The sequence below is a fragment of the Cervus canadensis genome, chromosome 5 (assembly GCF_019320065.1).
Source record: "Cervus canadensis isolate Bull #8, Minnesota chromosome 5, ASM1932006v1, whole genome shotgun sequence".
Taxonomy (NCBI): Eukaryota; Metazoa; Chordata; class Mammalia; order Artiodactyla; family Cervidae; genus Cervus; species Cervus canadensis.
Genome location: NC_057390.1, coordinates 101,712,284 through 101,729,906, shown reverse-complemented (window position 1 = coordinate 101,729,906; position 17,623 = coordinate 101,712,284). Strand labels below are relative to the sequence as shown.

The following is a 17,623-nucleotide window of genomic DNA, read 5'->3' as shown; positions in this document are numbered from 1 at the left end:
AGATGAAGCTCCCACATCTGCTTTCTCAGTCCTCCAATTCAAATGTTCATGTCATCCAGAAACACCGTCATAGACACACCCAGAAATAGTGTTCAATCTAGGCACCCCATGGTCCAGTCAAGTTGCACATGAAATTCACCATCAACAATCTTTTATCTGCAATGTTTGCTATGGTCGTTCTAAAATAACAGTTTTATTTAGATATAGTTCATTCAGTCACTCAGTCGTGTCCAATTCTTTGCGACCCCTTGAACTGCAGCATGCCTGTCCATCACCAACTCCTGGAGCTCGCTCAAATTCATGTCCATCGAGTCGGTGATGCCATCCAACCATCTCATACAGGTATCCCCTTCTCCTCCTGCCTTCAACCTTTCCCAGTACAAGGGTCTTTTCCAACGAGTCACTTCTTCACATCAGGTGGCCAATGTATTGGAGCTTCAGCTTCAGTCCTTCCAATGAATATTCAGGACTGATTTCCTTTAGGATGGACTCGTTGGATCTCCTTGCAGTCCAAGGGACTCTCAAGAGTCTTCTCCAACACCACAGTTCAAAAGCATCAATTCTTCAGCACTCAGCCTTCTTTATGGTCCAACTCTCATATCCATACAGAACTACTGGAAAAACCATAGCTTTGACTAGAAGGACCTTTGTCAGCAAGGTAATATCTCTGCTTTTTAATATGCTATCTAGGTTGGTCATAGCTTTTCTTCCAAGGAGTAAGCGTCTTTTAATTTCATGACTTTAGTCACAATCTGCAGTGATTTTGGAACACAAGAAAATAAAGTCTGTCACTGTTGCCATTGTTTCCCCATCTGTTTGCCATGAAGTGATGGGACCGGATGCCATGATCTTTGTTTTTTGAATGTTGAGTTTTAAGTCAACTTTTTCACCCTCCTCTTTCACTTTTATCAAGAGGCTCTTTAGTGCCTCTTTGCTTTCTGCCATAAGGATGGTGTCATCTGCATATCTGAGGTTATTGATATTTTTCCCAGCAAACTTGATTCCAGCTGGTGCTTCATCCAGCCCAGCATTTCCCATGATATGCTCTGCATATAAGTTAAATAAGCAGGGTGACAATATACAGCCTTGATGTACTTCTTTCCCAATTTGGAACCAGTCCGTTGTTCCATTTCCATTTCCAACTGTTGCTCCTTGACCTGCATACAGATTTCTCAGGAGACAGGTAAGCTGATCTGGTATTCCCATCTCTTGAAGAATGTTCCACAGTGTCTTGTGATCCACACAGTCAAAGGCTTTGGTGTAGTCAAGAAAGCAGATGTTTTTCTGGAATTCTGCTTTTTCGATGCTCCAACGGATGTTGGCAATATGATCTCTGGTTCCTCTGCCTTTTCTAAATCCAGCTTGAACATCTGGAGGTTCACGGTTCACATATTATTGAAGCCTCGCTTGGAGAATTTTGAGCATTACTGTGCTAATGTGTGAGATGAGTGCAATTGTGTGGTAGTTAGAACATTCTTTGGCATTGCCTTTCTTTGGGATTGGAATGAAAACTGACCTTTTTCAGTCCAGTGGACACTGCTGAGTTTTCCAAATTTGCTGGCATATTGAGTGCAGCACTTTAACAGCATCACCTCTTAGGACTTGGAATAGTTCAGGTGGAATTCTATCACTTCCACCAGCTTTGTTCATGTGATTCTTCCTAAGGCCCACTTGACTTTGGACTCCAGGATGTCTGGCTCTACGTGAGTGATCACACCATCGTGGTTATCTGGGTCATGAGGATCTTTTTTATATAGTTCTTCTGTGTATTCCTACCACTCTTCTTAATATCTTCTGCTTCTATTAGGTCCATACCATTTCTGTCCTCTATTGTGCCTATCTTTGAAATGTTCCCTTGGTATCTCTAATTTTCTTGAAGAGACCTCTGGTCTTTCCCATTCTATGTTTTCCTCTATTTCTTTGCATTGATCACTGAGGAAGGCTTTCTTATTTCTCCTTGCTTTTCTTTGGAACTCTGCATTCAGATGAATATATCTTTCCTTTTCCCTTTTGCCTTTCACTTCTCTTCCTTTCTCAGTTATTTGTAAGGCCTCCTCAGACAACCATTTTGCCTTTTTGCATTTCTTTTTCTTGGGGATGGTCTTGATCATGGACAGCCTCCTGTACAATGTCACGAACCTCTGTCCAAGGTTCTTCAGGCACTCTGTCTATCAGATCTAATCCCTTGAATCTGTTTGTCACTTCCACTTTGATTTAGGTCATACCTGAATGGTCTAGTGGCTTTCCCTACTTTCTTCAATTTAGGTCTTCATTTGGCAATAAGGAGTTCATGATGTGAGCCACAGTCATCTCCCAGTCTTGTTTTTGCTGACTGTATAAAGCTTCTCCATCTTCGGGTGCAAAGGATATAATCAATCTGATTTCAGTGTTGGCCATCTGGTGATGTCCATGTGTGGAGTCATCTCTTGTGTTGTTGGAAGAGGGTGTTTGCTGTGACCAGTGTGTTCTCTTGGCAAAACTCTGTTAGCCTTTGTCTTGCTTCATGTTGTACTCCAAGGCCAAACTTGCCTGTTACTCCAGGTATCTCTTGACTTCCTACTTTTGCATTCCAGTCCCCTATGATGAAAAGGACATCTTTTATTGGTGTTAATTCTAAAAGGTCTTGTAGGTCATCATAGAAATGTTCAACTTCAGCTTCTTCGGCATTAGAGATTGGGCATAGATTTGGATTACTGTGATATTGAATGGTTTGCCTTGGAAACGAACAGAGATCATTCTGGCATTTTTGAGATAGCACCCAAGTACTGCATTTTGGACTCTCTTGTTGACTGTGAGGGCTATTTCATTTCTTCTAAGGTATTCTTAGAAGAAATTAAGAGATATAGTTAACATACCATATAAATCAGTCATTTAAAGTGTACAGTTCAATGGTTTTTAGTACATTCACACATATATGCAACCACTACCACAGTCAATTTTAGAACATTTCTATCCCTTCAAAAAGGAAGCTCATCCATATTAGCTATCCCACCTAGCTGTGGGTTTGTTTTAGGTTGCTTTCTTGTTTTTGAGTCCTTAGTATTTTAAGTTCTTTGTATAACATGTTTTTCATCATAATGTCAATGTTTTATCTTTCTATATCTATTGATATGCTTATTTTTCTCTTTAACATGTAGAGATCAGGAAATTACATTGACAAATTATTATATTACTGAGATAAGTACAGTTTAACTCTGAGGTTCTACTTTATACAGAATTGGATTTGATTCTTGAGAACTTTATTTCGGACTACTTGCGTCTACCTTCACTGAGCCAACAGTGCCTGCTGTGTGCCAGGCAGCCTCCAGGCCTTATGTTCCTCAGTGGACAAAACAAAGCCCCTGCCTCACAGAGCGATGGGGGGAGAGAACTCGGAAGTGAAGCCAGGAGGCTCAGATGCACTCTGACCTTCTGATCAATCACTGTCCTGACACAGGCCCCCAGGACACCTGTCACACACTCAAGACACTTTGAGACACCAACCCAGAAACGCCTGGTGGTGCCATCCCTGAAGGATACACATCTGTACACAGCTGTGGCCCTCAGAGGGCTGCAGTTCAATGGGTGGCAAAGAGTCAGACATGACTGAACGCCCATGCACTTACTGATAATGAACTTTTTATGATTTTGTTATCTTAGTATGTCAGTTTTCTGTTTCACTAACATCTGCTCTTAGCATTATTTTTTTCCTGCTTTCAGTTTCTCTTTGGTTTACTCTATTATTCCTTTTTTTTTCTTAATTTTTAAGATGAGTATTTAACATATTTATTTTCAGCCATTCTCTTTAGTCATTTTCTTATTTTGATACTTGCTTCTAAGATTCTAAATTTTTTTCTAAGCATTGCTTCAAACTCATCCTGTAAGTTTTGCTAATTATTATTTAGTTCTAAGCATTCTGTAGTATCCACTGTGATGTCTTCTTCAACACAATCCCTCAGCTTTCAAACATGGGGACGATTTTATGTGATTGTTCATTGGTGGTTTCTATTTATTTAAGTAACGCCAAGGATGTGCTCTGGGACTTCTCTGGTGGTCCAGTGGTTAAGTTGCCGTGTCCCAGTGCAGGGGGTGCAGATTCAATCCCTGGACAGGGAAATAAGGTCCCACATGTCACAGAGTGTGACCAAATTGTAAACAAATAAGTAAAACCTGCTTTTTATAAAAAGCATGTTCACTGCAGGAGAGCAGTTCTTTAATACTTGTAGGGATTTCCTGAGTGACTTAACAAGTGGTCAGTTTCTGCAGAAGTTCTCTGTGCCCCCAAATGAGTGTTTTATCCACTATCAGTTGTGCAAGTTCTTGTATGCATCAGCTGATTCCTGATCCTTTCTAATCTTTTATCAGCTTCATCCTTCAGTTTGCTGGAAATATATATCCCTGAAAAGAGAGTGGACTTTTTATTTCTCTTTGTAATTCTGTCAGTTTTTGCTCTGGGGGGCCGTGTTCTTACACTGCATCTTCCCTTTATTGTTATGGAATGTAGTTTCTTCTTTTCACTAAAGTTTTTTTCTCACCTTCTATTTTGGCTGATGTTACTATTACACCAGATTTCTCTTGGTTAATGTTAACTTAGTTTATCTTTTTGTATTCATTTAATTTTAAACTATTATTTCAAACATTCAGAATGGTACAATGAATAATATTTAAAGCTCTGTGTACCTACTCCCAGCTTAAGAAATAAAACATTAAAATGTAGCTGAAGGGGAAGGGGATTCAAGAGGGAGGGGACATTATGTACACTAATGGCTAATTCATGCTGAGGTATGGCAGAAATCAAACCAATATTGTAAAGCAATTAGCCTTCAATTAAAAATAAATAAATTTTTAAAAATACAAAAAAAGTTAAAAAAAATAAAAGCATTCAACATTTGCTTTGCATTACCTCATGGCTAACAGAAATGTATAAGGTAATATGGAAAAAAATAAAATAAGCTAATGTAAAAAAAAAAAATGTACCAGGAAGGTCCTTGAGTAGAAATCCCCAGTCTCATTCCTCCTCTCCCCACACCCACCTAGCCCTGACTTTGGTGTTACTCATTCCCATGCAGGTTTTTATAGTTCTACTTGTATATATACCATAAACAATATTGTTACACAGTATGTTTGGAAACAGGATGTTTCCATTCTTATTTAAATAGTATCATATGCTAAACCATAATGGAAAAGAATGGAAAAAAGAATATATATAAATATATATGTATATGTATAACTGAGTCACTTTGCTTTACAGCAGAAATTAACATAACACTGTAAATCAACTCTACTTAAATTTTTAAAGTTAATTAAATAGTATCATATGATTTGCATTATTCTGAATCTTGCTTTTTTTAGATTAACATTGCTTCTGATCCATGTTAATATAGTTAATTCCAGGTCATTCATTCATGGTCCTGCTGCCCAGACAGAATACACTCTTCTTATCACTCTCCTGAGGATGAACAATGAAGAGGTCTCCAGGGTTTCGCTACCATGTGTGATGCCGCCTCCATGGTCTCACAGGTGTCTGTGCATTTGGCCAGGGACCTTCCAGGGCATGCACCCACAACAGGAACGACTTTCATGTGAGTGACAGTGGGTTAGATACTGTGACATTAGTTTCCAAAGTGGTTCTTATCAACCCACCAATACCACAAGGGAATCCTCATTTCTCCACATCCTCTCTAAAACTTGGGGCTTCCCTTGTGGCTCAGCTGGTAAAGAATCTGCCTGCAATGTGGGAGACCTGGGTTCGATCCCTGGGTTGGGAAGATGCCCTGGAGAAGGAAAAGGCTACCCACACCAGTATTCTGGCCTGGAGAATTCTATGGACTGTATAGTTCATGGGGGTTACAAAGAGTTGGACACGACTGAGTGATCTTTCACTTTCACTTTCTCTAAAACTTGAGACTGTTAGGTTTCTTAATTTCAGTTAACCTGAGAGATGGGTTTAATTTGCATTTCCCTGACTATGAGTAACAGATGATGGTTTATACAGGTCTGCTCTTCAGCCCACTTTCTTATCCTGAGTTCCTTGTTACACACTTTGTCCTTTCCTGCTGCATCTTCCTGCTGCTGTTTTCCCTTTTTGATTTGTGGAAGTTTTTATTTATTCTGATTGCTCTGCTCAGTTGTTCAATCATGTCTGACTTTTTGCAGCCCCATGGACTGTAGCCCACCACACTCCTCTGCCCATGGAATTTTCCAGCAAGAATATTGAAGCGGGTTGTCGTTTCCTACTCCAGGAGATCTTCCCAACCCGCAGATCGAAACTGTGTCTCTTGAGTCTCCTGCATTGGCAGGTGGATTTTTTACCACTAGCGCCACCTGGGACGCCCTCGTTCTGGTTGCTATTTATTCTGGTCGCTGTTTATTGGCTGATGCTGTGGAAACGTCTGCTCCAGCCTATGACTCATTTGACACTCTATGGTGATTTTTGGATGCAGAAATTTGTATTTCAATAGCCAAATTTGCCAAACGTTTCATTTATGATCTGTGCATTTTTATCTCTTCCTTAAGAAGGCCTTCAGTTAGTAACAGTACTCTCCTGTATGTTCTAAAATTTGAAATTTGCTTTTCACATTCATGTCTTAATTCATCTGAGCCGATTTTCAAATCTGCTACGAGGTGGAAATCCAACTTCCTTTTTTTCTCTATGGATAACCAAACTATCCCACACCATCTGCAGTGACAACACAAGTGTTCTGAGTACATAAATATTTCATCTGTGAATAATGACATTTTTCTTTCTTCCTTGGCAATCCTGAGAAATTTTATTTCATCTTTTTCTTATTCTACTGCACCAAGACCACTGATACTGGCATAGTCTGCTAAGAGCTTCTGTCTGGAAGAGTGCTGGGTTTTATCAAACACACACAGAGTACAGGGTGTGATGCACCCCCACACACTCATCACCCAGCTTCCACAATTAACACAGTTGCTCATCTCATTCCGTCTGCTTCTCACTCTGGTGCTTGGTTGTGCTTTTGCTGGAGCTCAGATGCTCTCTCTGACGGCACACTCTGGAGCTCAGATGCTCTCTCTGACGGCACACTCTGGAGCTCAGATGCTCTCTCTGACGGCACACTCTGGAGCTCAGATGCTCTCTCTGACGGCACACTCTGGAGCTCAGATGCTCTCTCTGACGGTACACTCTGGAGCTCAGATGCTCTCTCTGACGGTACACTCTGGAGCTCAGATGCTCTTTCTGATGGTACACTCTAGAGCTCAGATGCTCTTTCTGATGGTACACTCTTTTCCTTCTTCAGTCTGTTAAGATGGTGAGTTACAGTAATAGACTTTCTAATGTTAAGTCATCTTGCATTTCTAGGGTAAATTTTGCATTTCTAGGGTAAATTCAAGTTGATCATAAAGATGATCTTTAAGTACATCCAGGTTGGATTGGTTCTTATTTCCCTGAGGATGTCTTGTCTCTCTGTGTGTGATGCTAATATATATTTTTCTTCTCTCATATTGTCTTTATATGGCATTTTCATATCAAAATTAGCCCAGTTTCATAAAGAGTGGGTATTTCCTTTTTATCTTCTCTGGAGTCATCTGTGTAAAATTGGAGTAACTGTTCTTAAACAGTTGGCAGAATTCAGTTGTTAAACTGTCAGCGTGGTGGCCAGGATAGGTAGATTTTTAAATTACTATTCATAAATTATTCCATTTATGAAACTGTCTGGGTTTTCTGCTTCTCCCCGGGTTACTGCATTCCCCCGCCTCCGCTGCCCTAGATGCACCTGCATCACGCCTGCAGTGCTTTCCCCCCGGCGTCTGCATCTGGATGTGTCTCCTCCACCTCAGATCGTGCGCTCTTCCAGAACAACAGAGACTGTCCTCCAATATTTCAGTTACTTTTCCCCAACCTTCTGCCATCAGACTTGCATTCTTCACAGGAAATCCTTCTTTCTACAACAGATTTTAAGATTTTTTCTTTACTGGGCAGTGTCCAGGTCTCAGCTCTTTCTGGAAGGTTGCTGGCACCTTCTCTGCACCTCTGAGCCACAGTGGGCTCAGGTCCTCCGTGCCTGCCAGCTCCCCAGTTCTCACGAGGACCACAGCAGTGTACGATTCACCCTCTATTTGTTTATTTAGATAGCTATATTTTTACTTCCAGGATTGTTAGTTATTTGTCATATTAACCTGATATTCTTGGTTCTGAGGTGCCTCTCTTCCTGTAACCTTTAGCCATCTGAGGGTTGAAGGCAGCTGCATTCGTCTGCTATTTCCATGTCTTAGGAGCGGCTCCCCTCCACCTGTGGGCATGGTCGGCGCTCTTCCACAGGGGCAGCCTCACTGGGAGCGGAGTTCAAGCTGTCCTCCTGCTCCACCCCACCCCGTCACATGCCTCCCTCTCCAACACCATTCAGAAGCAGGGGCTCCACCCTGGGCTCTCAGGCCATTGGCCCAGTGTCATCCTGAGGGTGTTATGTGCCTGTCCCTGGCGATCTGCTCAGCCTCCTCCAGCCTTGACTACCCTCTCAGCCTCCTTAAAAGACCAGACACTGCTCTGCGTCACCCGTGGATGCCTTGACAAAGACGGTAAGAAGGGCAGTGCGCTCACCGGCACGCCAAACCTTTGAGCTCAGAGGAGGAGAAGCCATAGGACTCGAGATGGGGTCAGATGGGAAGCGGGCAGTGACAGTGCAGGGTCTGGAGTCCGGTCAGGCCGGGAGAGGACGACCCTCTGGAAGGAGAGGGCTCTACCCACTGTCCCTGGGGGTGGAGAAGCTGCAGGGCTCCCCCAGACCGGGAGGGCTCAGGGGGTGAAATGACCAGACTGAGTCACTCCGTCAGCAAGTGGTTCAAAAGGTCGGCTGGGAAGTCCCCTTCTTTTGAGAGAGGGGCCCCAAGGTCCCCGCTCCTCATACTCGTCGTAGCTCCAGCAGTAGCTGAGGGTAGGCAGGACCCTGGCCAGAGTGCCTGTGGTGTGGGGGCTTCTCTAAGCTCCATCATGGACGCCCACCCCCACCCTCATCCTGCCTGGTCTCAGACGTGGCCAAGGGTACTGTGTGGGACAGAGATGTTTGCCTTATCACATGGGGGAGACCCGTCGTGGAGGTGCAAACCATAGCTCTGTGATGGGGAGAGAGCTCAACCAACAGAGTTCTCAGGAGGGAACACAGATGCCACCACGAATGGGGCCCTGACCTACATGCCCCCAGGGGCTGCGGGGAGCATGTGTCCAGATACAAGGAGAGCCAAGGGGCTGCTCGGCCAAGCCCCTGGAGGGAGAAGCCTGGGGACAGCTTTCCGCTGTATTTGCAAAGGACAAAGACAGCTGTAATCAGTTCCAGGTATCCGGCAGAGAGCTAATCGACAACTAAAGCCAGGGTTTCCCGGGGCATCCACCTGCCCCTGGCAGGCTCCCAAGCCGGGTCCCAGCCGGGGCCTGACATCAGAGGCCCACTGTGCCTGTGTCCTCACGGGCACTGAGGGGCTGACGGCAGGCTGCCTCCCCTGCACCCACAAAGCCCCGCAGCCACGACTTAGTCCAGAGCCGGGAGCCTTACCTGGAAGACAGTGAGGATGGCAGCAGGGAAGGTGTCAAAGTTGGTTGTCGGAGTCTCATCCTGGAAGTTGAACCTGAGAAGAACAAGGGTCTTGGACAGACAGAGGCAGGTCCACTGGGCCCAGGAAGGCTGGCATCTGGAGGCTGTGTCTGGGCCAGCAGCCCTTCTTAGGGCCTTTGTGGGGGAAGCAGAGTGGGAGCCCAGCAGTACTGTCCCCTGAGCCCTGCCCCTAGGGGGCCCAGCCTCACTTACTGCCCCCCGAAGAGCTGCATGCCCAGCAGAGCGAAGACCACGATGAAGAGGAAGAGCAGGAAGAGCAGGCTGATGATGGACTTCATGGAGTTGAGCAGGGACACCACCAGGTTCCGCAGGGAGCTCCAGTACCTGTGGGGAGGCCTGGTCTGAGTGCGCCAGGACACCGGGACCCCGAGGGCCACGCCTGTGGCTTCCGGCACCTCCCGCCCTGAGGGCCCCACACGCACTTTCTCCAGGGGCCCACACCCCATCTGCACTGCAGCCCACCACCCGGCCCAGGGTGACAGCAGAGACTGCGCATTCAGAGCTGGGCTCATGCGCACCTTCCACACCGGCTCTCTGGTCTCCCTCCCCTGCGGCTACACCTGCCTGCATCCCTCAGCTCCCCTAGGCCAGCACGCAGGAAGTGAGGGCCACAGCTGCGTGTCCCAGCTGTGCAGGAGAAGGGGCCGCACTGGAGCATCCATCAGCACCACCACCCTCAGCGAGCAGGTTCGCACGCAGAGTCTCAGCGAAGCAGGCCAGGCTTGGGTGCCCCCCAGGGCCCGAGCCACGTAGCTCGGAGCAGCCCTCCAGGCTCAACACCCCTCCAGCCCACCCCTCAAACACTCCTGGGGGCCAGAGACCACAACCCTCTCATTCAGCTGAACCCCTGTGCCTCACAGGCCCCCTTGCAGTCTGCGGATAAGTCTTGCTGCGGGCTTGCTAGGTAATGGGTCCCTCCAGCTCCAACCCCAGGAGAGCCCAAGCCCCAGGAGACACACCATGTGCCTCTCTGCCTTAGTACTTGCTGTCCTCCGCCCTGGACTGGGGAGAGGCCTGGGACATCCCTGAGCCCTCGTCCCCAAGGCTGTGTCACAGAGACCCACTACTCTCTTACTGGGTGCGTGAAAGTTAATGAGAGATGGGCCAGAAGACTCCAGAAAGCCTTCTCCTGATGGGCAGGGTCTAGGTCAGGACAAGAGCCACCCACTTCCAGGAGGAAATGGAGCTGCTAAGACGCCAGGCCCACAGCCAAGGTGCAGTAGCACCGCACCACCTCCTCCCGCGGAAGCAGCGGAGGACGCAGGGCGGGTGGTGGGAGCGCCCCGAAGCGTCTGTGGGCCACGCCAGACAGGAGTCCTATCCAAAGCTCCTCTGCGTTACACCATCCTGACTTTGAATGGCCTCAGGTGTGGATTTAAAACAGACTAGAAAAGATCTAGTCCAGCCTCCCCAGGAGGCTGAGGAAGTCACTGCAGGGGCTTGGAAGCAGGCCACCTGCATAGGCTCAGTCTGGACCATCCCACAGCCATCATGAGCTGGGCATGTGCAGCCACATGCTCCAGGCGTGCCGGGCTGGGAGCCTCAGAGCCTCAGGGTGGCTCGGGACCCACCGTGGAGTCGCTATGCCCACGGCCAGCAGGGTGAGGGCAGCCCTGCTGCCGCCGTGACAGCTGTGGCCAGGAGCAGCCCCCTCCCACCACCGCTCCGGCAGACAGGGGGAGGTTCAGCCCCCTCATGGGCAGAAGGGAGCAACCTTCCTCCAGGGCTGTGGAGCCAAGTGGGATGAACCTGAACACACAGTCAGGGCCGCGTTCTATCACTGAGGACGGCCGGCAGGGTCAGCCCTGAGTGGAAAAGGCAGGCCTGGGAGTTCAGGTCAGAAGGTCAGAGTCCCGCTGGGGCCAGGACAGGGGCTGCAAGGCAGGTAAGCAAACTTGGGGGCAGCAAGATAGGAAACCTCTATCTGATAACCTCTGTTTTCTCCATTAACTAGGGAACAGTCACCCTTCGAGGTTGAAAGATGGGCTTGTGGGTTTCAAGACAGGAGCCAGTGTGAAACTGTGGGGAACAAGCTAATGAGAAAACCAGAAATGCTGGGGCAGTGCTGAGGCTGAAAACAGCCCCGCGGATAGACGGGCCACCAGGGCCCAGACAAAATCACGCTGGGCTACCAGCCTCACACTCGCTGCTTTGTGGTTGTTGTCTGTTTACCCAGTTAAAAGCCACAGGGAGAGACTCCAGACAGCTGAGCGCAAGACCCCTGCTGCACATCCGTGTGCTCCAGGGCTGGGGTCACAGGCAGCATGGGAACTGAGCCAACAAAGGTGCTGCTCCTGGGGGCGTGCTCCACCACCCCCAGGGCCCGAGGAGGAGGAACTCCTCCCACCGACCCCCGGAGGAACTCCCCCTCCAGCCCTTGAGCATGTGGATAAGGAACTCCGCCCCCCCAGCCCTGGAGGAACTCCTCTCCACCCCCGGAGCACAGGGGACCCCCTCCCCCCACCCCCAGAGCACAGGGAATCCTCTCCCCCACTCCCGGAGCACAAGGAGGACAGTAATCCCCCCACCCCAGAGCACACGACAGGAACCACCGCCCCCACCAGCACACGGACGACATACTTTGTGACTTTGAAGATTCTCAGCAGCCGCAGCGCCCGCAGCACACTGATGCCGAAGGAGGTTCCTGGCTTGATGGCCGCCCAGACCACCTCAAAAATGCTCCCCACAATGACCTGCAACAGAGATGGGGTCGGCCCGGGCCAGGGCTGTGGCCACGTCTCTCCTGAAGCATCAGCCCTGGCTCCCCTGTCCAAAGCTCAAGCCAGATAAGTCAACATGAGGCAGGGGCCTCACATGGAGCTCCTGCAGCCTCTGGGAGCCACAGACAGTGCCTGTCCTTCTCCAGACATACCAGGAGGACACAGGACACAGAGCAGGTCTGGCCTGTGGGTTTCTGGGCAAATCTTAAAGACTCCTTGTGCAGTGCCTCCCCTGTGGTTTATCACAACCAGGTGACCCCTCTAGGCTAGCAAACTGCCTCAGACAGCCTTGACTATTAGGCTGTGTCCACACAGACCAGCAGACTCAGCTTCCTTGTAACATCCCGTTTGGTCTTGTCCCCTCCGAGACGTTCCAGTTCATAACTGTATATTGTCTTCCCCCAAATACTAGGAGCCAGAAAGTGCCACCAAAGACAGACGGGGACTAGCCTGCCCTCTTGTTTCACCAAGGCTCATCCTGATCACTGACCACACTGGTGGACTTGTGGGCAAGAGGCCTGCCCCTGCTCCAGTCACTGCCATCATCAGTGTGTCTGGCGCGAGGGACTCGGAAAGGACAGAGCAGTGGGGCTGGAGCACAGCGGATCCCTCGCCACCGGTGCCCAGATGGAGCTCCCTCCCTGGCACTGCACCTTGCGGGGCACACCACAGTCAGCGTGAGTGCTGGGTGCTCTTCCTGTGTGTGGCTAATCCTTACTCCTGCTAACCTGGCTTCTGCAGCCGGTGTGGAGAACTCCCCTGCGAACATCAGTCTCCTGAATTCCACTTTGCTGTGTGGCTCACTCATCACCCAAGGTTTCAGTCACATCCACCCATTTTGTACCAACTGCCAACACGATCGGCCTGACATAAACATCCTCACCAAGCCTGACAAACAGTGACTGACCAGGGGCAGTGGCCTCTGCAGGCTAATGCTGGTCCACGCCCTGCATGCCCGCTGTGTCGGCTGCACCAGCTCCAAGTCACCCAAACGCACAGCCTTTCGCTGCCTGCCTCCCCAGCCTGGATACAGCACACCACTCAGAGGACTTCAGACCTGCCCACAGCTGCTGCGTCCACTTTGACCCTACAGAGCAGCAAACAGAATGAGCTTGTCATGTCTGCCCTTGGCACCCCAACCATCACCACCAATTCTTCTCAGCATCACACGTCCCCAGGGTTGAACGCTGTCATTTTCTAAATCTACTTTCTTCCCATTATCAGTCTCCCAACATATCTCCTATTTTCCATTAATCCTCAAAATTTGCTCACATTGGTTTATAATATAGGTGGCCTTTCAGATAGTCTCCAGTGATCCCACTGCCTGGGGTTCACCCCCTCGTCACCCCGTCCCCTGGAAGGTGGGTTGGACCTACTGAGCCACTTTCAGCAAACAGAACCCAACAAACGTGATGGGATGGCACCTCCGAGAGGACTTACAGGAAGACTGGGGCTTTGCCTTGGTGCCCTCAGCCCCCTGAGGACAGAGGGCAGCCTGACCAGAGGCCCACGCGACCAGCAGCCACCAGAGTGGGCCTGGAGAGTGCCTTCCTGAGGTCTGTCAGCAGCCACGAGCGCGAGCTTGGAAGGCGCTCTCACGGAACCTCGTGAGGGGCCCAGTGAGCCACAGCCGGACTGCCAACCGCCAGAATGAGGACAGGCGCTGGCTGCTTTAAGCCACTAAACCCTGGGGTAAACTGACACCCAGAAAGGGAAGTCAACACCAACTCTGGCAGCAGGCGCACGGCGCTGCTGAACTAGAAACCCGACGCGGGAGTGGCTCAGGAGTCAGGGAGCAGCACGGAGCGAACGCCTTACCCACCCTGAACACATCCCTGCAAGGATTCTGGGCTCTGAAGACTCCGCAGGTCAGGTCTGCAGCAGGGTGAGGGGAGTCCTGGGAGACTACAGAGGGGAGCAGACAGAGAGCCCTGCGGGCCCCACGGCCACACGGACAGCAGGAAGCGTGCCTCCCGAGCTGGAGCTCTGGCCAGGACACGTCCACGCAGTGCGTGCTGCCACTGCCTGGCGTCTCTGCCGCCCCCGGTCCGTCCAGCCGAGAGGAGGGGGAACTGAGGGAAGTGCTATTCGGTAAAGAGAGGCCACAAGTGGCTAGTTTGGAAAATGCTCAGCCTCTCCAGAACAAATGAGGCCATGTTTAGAGATGGCATGCCACTTAAGTCAGTGCTAATGAGGTGGATGAATCGAGATCCTATTATACGGAATGAAGTAAGTCAGAAAGAGAAAGAAAAATATCATACATTAACACACGCATATGCAGAATCTAGAAAGACGGTACTGATGAACCTATCTGCAGGGCAGCAATGGAGATGGAGACACAGAGAACAGACTTAAGGACACTGTGTCATCTGCATATCTGAAGTGATTGATCTTTCTCCCAGTAATCTTCACTCCAGCTTGTGATTCATCCAGCCCAGCATTTTGCACAACATACTCTACATATATGGAGAAGGAAATGGCAACCCACTCCAGTATTCTTGCCTGGGAAATCCCATGGACAGAGAAGCCTGGTGGGCTACAGTCCATGGGGTTGCAAGAGTCGGACAAGACTTAGTGACTAAACCACCACCCACCACCCCTCTGCATATAAGTTAAATAAGCAGAGTAACAATATACAGCCTTGATGTATTCCTTTCCCAATTTTGAAACAGTCTATTTTTCCATGTCTGATTCTAACTGTTGCTTCTTGATCTGCATACAGATTTCTCAGGAGGCAGGTAAAGTGGTCTGATATTCACATCTCTTTAAGAATTTGCCACAGTTTGTTATGATCCACACAGTCAAAGGCTTTACCATAGTCAATGACCAACCTAGACAGAATATTATACGGCAGAACCATTACTTTGCCAACAAAGGTCTATCTAGTCAAAGCTATGGTTTTTCCAGTAGTCATGTATGGATGTGAGAGTTGGACCATAAAGAAAGCTGAGCACCGAAGAATTGTGCTTTTGAATTGTGGTGTTGGAGAAGACTCTTGAGAGTCCCTTGGACTGCAAGGAGATCCAACCAGTCCATCCTAAAGGAAATCAGTCCTGAATATTCATTGGAAGGACTGATGCTGAAGCTGAAACTCCAATACTTTGGTCACCTGATGTGAAGAATTGACTCACTGGAAAAGACCCTGATGCTGGGAAAGACTGAAGGCAGGAAGAGAAGGGGATGACAGAGGATGAGATGGTTGGATGGCATCACCGACTCTATGGACCTGAGTTTGAGTAAGCGCCAGGAACTGGTGAAGGACAGGGAAGCCTGGTGTGCTACAGTTCACAGGTTGCAAAGAGCCGGACATGACTGAGCAACTGAACTGAACTGAACTGATAGTCAATGAAGCAGATATTTTTCTGATCCAGTGGATGTTGCCAATTTGGTCTCTGGTTCCTCTGCCTGTTCTAAATTCAGCTTGTACATTTAGAAGTTCTTGGTTCACATACTGTTGAAGCCTAGCTTGAAGGATTTTGAGCATTATCTTGCTAGCATGTAAAATGAGCACAAAAGACAGAAAGTGAAGAGGAACTAAAGAACCTCTTGATGAAAGTGAAAGAGGAGAGTGAAAAAAACTGGCTTAAAACTCAGAATTCAAAAAGCAAAGATCATGGCATCCAGTCCCATCACTTCATGGCAAATAGATGCGGAAAAAAACGCAAACAGTGACAGACTTTTTTTCTTGGGCTCCAAAATCACTGCAGATGGTGTAAGTCAAAGTCCCTCAGTCATGCCCGACTCTTTGCAACCTCACAGACTATACATTCAATGGAATTCTCCAGGCCAGAATATGGAGTGGGCAACCTTTCCCTTCTTCAGGGGATCTTCCAAACCCAGGGCTCGAACCCAGGTTTCCCGCACTACAGGCAGATTCTTTACCAGCTGAGTCACAAGGGAAGTCCAAGAAAGCTGGAGTGAGTAGCCTATCCCTTCTCCAGCAGATCTTCCCAACCCAGGAATTGAATCAGGGTCTCCTGCATTGCAGATGGATTCTTTACTAACTGAGCTATCAGGGAAGTCCTGCAGATGGTGCCATTAAATTAAAAGACGCTTGCTCCCTGGTAGAAAAGCTATGACAAACCTAGACAGCATATTAAAAAGCAGAGGCATCACTTGCCAACAAACCCAGAGCTATGGTTTTTCCAGTAGTCATGTATGGATGTGAGAGCTGAACCATAAAGAAGGCTGAGCTCTGAATAATTGATGCTTTTCAACTGTGGTGCTGGAGAATACTCTTGAGAGCCCCTTGGACAGCAAGGAGATCAAACCAGTCAATCCTAAAGGAAATCAACCCTGAATATTCATTGGAAGGACTGATGCTGAAGCTAAAGCTTCAATACTTTGGCCACCTGATGTGAAGAGCTGAATCACTGGAAAAGATCCTGATTCTGGGGAAGATCAAGGGCAGAAGCAGGAAACAAGAGGATGAGATGGTTGGATGGTATCATCGACTCAATGGACATGAGTCTGAGGAAACTCTAGGAGATAGTGAAGGACAGGGAGGCCTGGCGTGCTGTAGTCCATGGGGTCAGAAAGAGCCGGACACGACTGAGTGACTGAGCAACAACATGGACGTGGGGCAGGGTGGCGGGGAGGAGAGGGTGTCATGAGCAGAGAGAGCAGCATGGAAACACACACGCTACCGCATGTGAAATAGACAGCCAGTGGGGATTCGCCGTACAACTCAACGGATTCACGCTGGGCTCTGTGACAGCCGGAGGGGCAGCGCGGGGTGGGGGCGGGAGTATAGTTACGGCTGACTCGTGTTGACGCGTGGGAGAGACAAGCACAATGTTGTAAAGCAATTATCCTTCAGTTAAAAATAAACAAACTTTTTAAAAAGAGAGGGATGACATGGTCTAAAAATGAAGCCAAGGGCACAACAGTGTCAGGTATGCAAGATCCCAAAAGATGAAAGGTGGGTCTCAGAGCACAATCCACAGCTCTCTAGCCTTTCAAAGGGATGTAAGGTGAGCCTCCAAATGGGCCCCACAAAGTCCTTTCCTTTCCAGGACGTGAAAGGGTGTTGACCTTGACCATCTCTGCAGCAGCTCAGGCCGAGGAGGCTGATCTCTAAGAGCGCTGTGGGCACGGCTTCCGTCCAACAGAGGGAAACACAGGAAGACACACCACATCACGCTCTAAAGGATTATACGTGCAAAGACATCACCAGCTTGGGTCAAAATGCAGAAAACAGAACGAGGCTTTTGGATTCCCCAAATTCCACTAAATATGAAGTAGGTCAAGAAAACCTCAGCTAGAATGTTTACCACTTTTAAGGAAAGAACATCAGGAGACTCCCAGATCTAGAACTAGGAAAGGGAACCAGGGGGCTCCCAGATCTAG

General features: G+C 48.6%; 1 protein-coding gene across 9 annotated transcripts in view; it reads right to left on the bottom strand.

Moving 5' to 3' along the window:
- Positions 1-17,623, bottom strand: part of CACNA1B (calcium voltage-gated channel subunit alpha1 B) — a 205,581-nt gene that overhangs the window by 95,752 nt on the left and 92,206 nt on the right. For all 9 annotated transcript variants that reach the window (XM_043470327.1, XM_043470320.1, XM_043470322.1 and 6 more), the window contains 3 exons: positions 12,135-12,247; positions 9,747-9,878; positions 9,495-9,567 (listed from right to left, as the gene is read on the bottom strand). In XM_043470327.1, the coding sequence (XP_043326262.1) occupies positions 9,495-9,567; positions 9,747-9,878; positions 12,135-12,247 (318 nt within the window). The remainder of the gene's footprint in view (positions 1-9,494; positions 9,568-9,746; positions 9,879-12,134; positions 12,248-17,623) is intronic.